The sequence below is a fragment of the Fulmarus glacialis genome, unplaced genomic scaffold (assembly GCF_000690835.1).
Source record: "Fulmarus glacialis isolate BGI_N327 unplaced genomic scaffold, ASM69083v1 scaffold18080, whole genome shotgun sequence".
Lineage (NCBI taxonomy): Eukaryota > Metazoa > Chordata > Aves > Procellariiformes > Procellariidae > Fulmarus > Fulmarus glacialis.
Genome location: NW_009188522.1, coordinates 24,236 through 30,235, shown reverse-complemented (window position 1 = coordinate 30,235; position 6,000 = coordinate 24,236). Strand labels below are relative to the sequence as shown.

Genomic DNA, 6,000 nt, shown 5'->3' with positions numbered 1-6,000 from the left:
TGGCTGCTGCTGGATTCCTGCCGGCCCCATTCCTTGATCTATATGACCACCAGGACCTCTGCCTATCTGTGGAGGGTTCATTCCCATAGGCGGCATCTGGGGCATCTGGTGCTGAATCGGCCTTTGGAAGATCTGAACCTGTGCCATCTGACGCTGGGTCTCTGCTGCCCGCTGGATCTGCATGGCCATTTCCACTGCTGCTGGAGGAGGACCCTGAACTGGTGGTTGAGGTGGCTGGGGTGGAGTTGGAGGGGTCACCTGGCCACCTGCCTTGCCCTGGGACACAGCGCTGGGGGGCTGAGTTCTTGGCATGGTGTAGGGTGGCATACTGTTGGGAGGTGCAGGTTGAGGCTGCGAGGCAGGCTGGGGCGGAGGCTGGGGTTGCGGGGTTTGCGGTGTTGGGGGCTGCTGGCCTGTTGGAGTTGTTGGGGTGGCCGGCGTCGGCGAGGGTAATCCTTGCTGCTGGCCTACCACACCGGTCCGCTGCATACTTGCCATCCTCCTTCGGAGCATCTGCGCCTGTTGCAGGCGGTGCTGAAGTTGCTGTTGACGGAGCTTGTGTTTAATGTTGAGGCAGAAGGGCACTGGGCACTTGTTCTCCTGGCAGTGCTTTGCATGGTAGCAGCAGAGAGCAATGAGTTGCTTGCAGATGGGGCACCCTCCATTGGTTTTGCGTTTGCAGCCTTTGGTGTGCTGGACAACCCGTTTCATCTTCTGACAGGACGGCAGTGAGCAGTTGGCATTACGACATTGGCAGGCATGGACCAGAGACTGGATACAGCGCTGAATGCTCAGGCGGCGGGAATCACCAGGGCTCTGGGTGGTTGCAGTCTGCTGGTTGTTGCTCTCATCATCTAGACCAAGGCCTAATTTTTCCATCTTGTGGTCATGGTTTTTAGTGTTATAGCAGGTGATGCACAGGTCATAATCCTGGAAAGACAACGAAGGAAAAGTTATCAGCGTTCCTGAAACTTCATACAATAAATAAATGATGTCATGCCACCTCAACAAATTACTCCCAGTCTGTTCCAGGCAAAGTGTTGCTCTAGGGAAAAATTCAATCTTTCACACCATGTTGAGGTACTAGAGAAGAATAAATCCAAATTATAGCCAGGGAAAGTGTGTGGGTGGAAGGGTGTCTGCAATCCACACATATATATAGCTTGAAAAACAAGTTTGCTCTGAGCTAATAAGTCACACATTATCCAGCTGGGCCAGAAAAATCCCTTTCTTTCCTGATAGGAAAGGAGAAGAAAAAGGCAAGGGACAAATAGCTGCCCATCTGCTGCTGCTTCGAAAGAAGAGAGCAAGAGCGGCAGGAGAAGTACCAATTTTCAAAAAAGAAAGGAGAATGAAAGCTGCATTTTCAGTTTTCAGGGGAGTTAAACAGCAGAGTGTACTGGGCAGAAGAACAGAACAGCATTTACATTCTGTGAAAGCAACAGCACAAGAGTTTGGACTCAGTAATTGATCCAAGACCTTAGGATTCATTAATCCACAGGAAATTAAGAATTTATTTTCTGATATATACAAGGAAATGGGAGCATCAAATTTTAATCAGAGCTTTTCAGAATTGAATCCAAGACAGTCATTTACTTCCAGCAGGCTAAAAAATTAAGTCACAAGCCAGATTCAAGGTTAGTCCAGCTTCTGAAGGGCTCAGCATTGACCCAGACCACTGGACTTGATCTTCAAACACACTGGTATTGCAAACACTTCAGAAGACGAAAATGCTGTCTGCATTCTACAGAGCGACAACAGGGTAGTGGAAGAGTCACCCAAGTACAGGAATCTGACTTCTGGCATAGCAAAACCTCTATGGTAGTAAACCAATGAACAGCCCCATTTACAGAAATACTGCAGCACAACACTTCTGACTCTGGAAGAAGAAAGGATGCATTGCTCTTCAGAAAAATCAGCTGATCCTACCATGACAGCTCAAGCAATTGCTACAGTTCCCAAGTGCTTAAGCAGCAGCACCTTAAATGAACTACAGGAAATACAATTCTACTTCAGTTCTCCACAGTTTGAAAGTAGAAGACAAAAAACCAAGCAGCAGATTAGTAGAATCACTTGTTACAGAAAACGTTTCCTCTCCTTTCTTTCTGAACTGCCAGAGGATGAGCTGCACAGATCTTTTTCCATCAGTTAATATTGAGAAATTAGTTCAGGTAAAGAGCGCTCTGGGCACAGAGATATGGGGACACAAGTAGGGAAAACTTCACCAAGCGTACCTCACAAACAGTGCAGTGCCATCTGGTCTCCACATGATGCTTGCACTCGTTGCAGGTGTAAACAAAGCGGTCTTGGCTCTGGGTATGCAGTTCCACCAGCATGCACATGGTTGACCACTGAGCCCTTCGTAGTGAGGAGAACTCCAGGTGCTTGTCTCTAGCAAGGGTTAGGAAAGCATCACGCCCATCCATCAGGTCACATGGAATGAGTGGGTCAGGCTCAACGATGGGAGGCAGGGAGTTGGCTGCAGGGCCAGCAATGAGACGGATGACAAAGAAGACCTGAAAAGTAAAAAGACTTAATGCCAGCACTTACCAAGATGTTTCGGTCGCCAAACTTCATTACACAGAGTGTATAATTCCAGGACCAACTAACACTTGAATGATGGGCCGCCAGGGTCATGTGCTTGTAAGGCCTGGGAAATTTCAAACCTCTGGGTGCCCTGCAGGTTCACCTTCTCCAGAAGCATTAGGTAAGGAAAAATGCACTGAACAGTAACAGTAAAACTGTTGTGACAATCTAGACTGTTAGGAAGTTCTGTACGAGCACAGTTGTATTTATCCCCACTGTCCTCGCAGCAAAGAGCATCCAGACTTACTGGTTCTTGTCTGGTGTGCGACTCAATTCTCCAGCCAAACCTCTATGATTTATAGGGCACAACTCTGTTTGAAGTATCAAAGCTTTGTATACCTCTCTACTTAAGTAAAATACATATTTCTCATTCTTTCAACTCTTACCTCCTTGTGCTTCTCCATAGTGGCATACAGCTTTTGGGAGAGGTCATTGGACACGTTGGGCATGCCAGGCTTTTTCTTATTGCCACGACTCAAGCTGCTCTTGTTCTTACTTGTCTTCTTATTGTTCTTCTTTTTGGCATTTTTGCTGTCTCCCTTGCTCACCTATTAATTTTAAAGGCATTTTATGTCAGGTATTAAGTTACACCACATCAGCATTTTATTACTTTCACATCTTCTATATCTGCAGGACAAAACACACTTCACAATAATTTACTCCGAAGACACTTACTGGTCCCCTGAAACATTAAATTAAATCCGTTAGAATCATTCCAGAAGATATCAAGATCAGCAATACATAGTTCTAAAAATATTAAAAGCATAAATGCTCAAGAGGTGCAAGGGAAAAGTTATTTACTGAAACCTGTTTGTCTGCTGTAGTTGAACGCTGAAGAACCTCTTGGATAATCACAAAGGGGTTAATCAGATGGCTTCTCAATGCAATTCAGAACTAAAAATAACTGAAAAGTACAACTGATACTGCACTATCCAGAAGTAAGAAAGACTTAATTCACCTAGATTTAATTTGTTACAGCTCTCCGACAGATTTATTTTTTAATTGACTGCATTAAACTGATTTTGAAATGAAGCTGTTCTTCTGAGTCCAAAAGGCATTAGTAGTGCAATTTCTAGTATGCACGTTCTTCCTGTCATATCCTGCGATAGTCAAAAAAAGGGCTCAGCTTAATCTCAATTATAATCAATTAGCAATGAACAGTTCACTCCTCTCTGTGTTTCTCAGAGGGCCCCTCAAAACACTACAGCATATGATGATCAAGGATCAAAGCAATTCTTATCCAAATAAGCATTTTTCCTAAGCTTAAAACAACTTTGTCAGGATGGAAATTTCCAGTGAACATGAATAACTATCACTTAACTTGAGAGTACAGTTTATTATTGCCTCATTTTCAAGAAGAGAAACGTGGGGTCAGTAGAGAGTTGAAATTATTTTTAATAATAAAGGTTAAATAGGAATATGCTGCAAGCTTCCCCCACCACAGGATTCTGGGGCCAAACTGCTGTGGAGGATCAACTGAGTGTTGACCAACCTCACACACAAAGCTAGGTCAGATTCCTCACAACTGGTTTTTGGTATATTAAAGAGACGGGAACTTGCAGCTATGCCAAGTGGAAAACAAACTTTTAAGTAAGTTGTTAGTGAATGCAAATTTGATATCAAGTTGCCTAATTCCCAGGTTACTCTTGCACTTAGTTTATTTAAAGTCCTTGAAAGGAGGTATTGCAAAGAGCAGCACAGGAGAACCACAAATTCTAGTTGTAATGTTAAACCTAACTTTTTTGATCTAAAGGTCTTTTAGGAAAAAAGATTAATTCTAAACCCCAACAAAAATCTACTATCTAATAAGGTGATGAAGCAGCAGTGTTTAAACAGAGTTAACTAACAAGCACTACTGTATGAGCAAAACTACTAACTTTATCCTAGCTTCACCACCTCTTCCATAAAAGCTTAGAACATCCAAGGATGGGCAGATGCATAAACTCCGCATCTGTTCAGTTTCAAATTTATTGTTGAATTAAGAGGCATGCTTTTTTTTGCTCTTCGTGAAATGTGAAAACACAAGTTCTCCAAAAAAAAAAAAAATTGCACAAGATACCAGCAAGAAATTTCTCTAGTTTAAGTAGCCCAACAACAGTTCAGCAGTATTTTGTGCTTCAGATCCTCAATGCCTTAAAGCTTTTCTTAAAAAAACCTATACTGAGTAAACTACTAAATCACAGCACTCTTACTTTCTCAGAATGTTCTGCTAAGATTGGTATTGTAACATCTAAGTTAGAAGGAAAGAGTTAGCCACTGTCCAAAAGCTAAAGCTTAAGGAAAAAGCTTCCAAGTCAGGCTGAGGTTGCAGCATGAACATCGATAATAATTGGATTTCAGCAGCAAAATATTCAACTAGCAGCTGTTTCCATCTAATTGACTTTGGTAATTAGTTAGGTTTATAGCCATATGAACAGCCACTACTCATAAAATACCACTAAGCTACATTTGTAACAGCTCTAATTTATAAAATGTAAAACTGAAATTTATATTAGAGTGAAGCTAGAAAGGTGAAAAAGCCAGTTAACTAAAGTGCCTAAATACCTTTTTTCTTTTTTTTTCTTTTTTTTTTTTTAATTAGCCATGGGTAATCATAACTTTTACATTAGATCATGAAATAGCAGAAGTATTCTTACATCCGTGCTTTCATTACTAGTGTTTTCTTCTCTCTTCCGTTCTTCTTCCTCTTGCTCTAGTTCCTTAATGCTCTCCTCTAGAACATTAGGCCAGAAATCCCCTTCGAAGTAAGGTAGCTCTTTTGCACTTGTTAGACGATCTTCTGTTGCCTGCTTAAATATATCCTGAAAGAGAGCAAAACACTTGGTTACCACTATTACAAGTCACATAAGTAAAGGCAACCTTTTCAGTAAGTGATAAAAAAGGCACCAGCAGATCAAACAAAGGAGAGCTTAACATTTCAATTCATTTTATGAGGGCACAATCTAAGTGCAGATTTAACACTGCATCAGTGACAGACAGTTTGTGAAATACATTTCAAATATTCCCACTCCGAAGAAATAAATCATTACCATGTGCTAGACTTCAATATGCGTACTTACCAAATGGGACAATATAATCACTATATTGTCGACACTAGCCGAAGTCCTGATAATTCCAAAGATTTTACATACTTCTAACTGCGTCAGCAGCCTAACCCTGCAATTTTATTTAACACAGGAAGACTAAATATTCCATATATTTTCTTTGTATTAACAAAATGAGATTTGCTCTCTTTTACAGTATTCCTCAAGAATTTAGTTTGTTCTAAGGAATCATTTCAAATCTCTTGCTAGAATGATTTCAGAAGCTACATGCTTTGAAGAGGATATATTTTAACTCTAAAATTTTAGTGCTCAATTCACTTAAAACTAATCAGTAAACTCCACGAATCAGGCATGATGCATAAGACAAGGA

General features: G+C 41.5%; 1 protein-coding gene across 1 annotated transcript in view; it reads right to left on the bottom strand.

Annotated features, from left to right (window-relative positions):
- The window catches only part of LOC104077708 (histone acetyltransferase p300-like), a gene marked incomplete at its 3' end in the record, with an annotated part of 31,388 nt that overhangs the window by 1,245 nt on the left and 24,143 nt on the right, over positions 1–6,000 (bottom strand). The window contains 4 exon segments of the mRNA XM_009579027.1: positions 1–930; positions 2,235–2,516; positions 2,973–3,134; positions 5,223–5,387. Of these exon segments, the coding sequence (XP_009577322.1) occupies positions 1–930; positions 2,235–2,516; positions 2,973–3,134; positions 5,223–5,387 (1,539 nt within the window).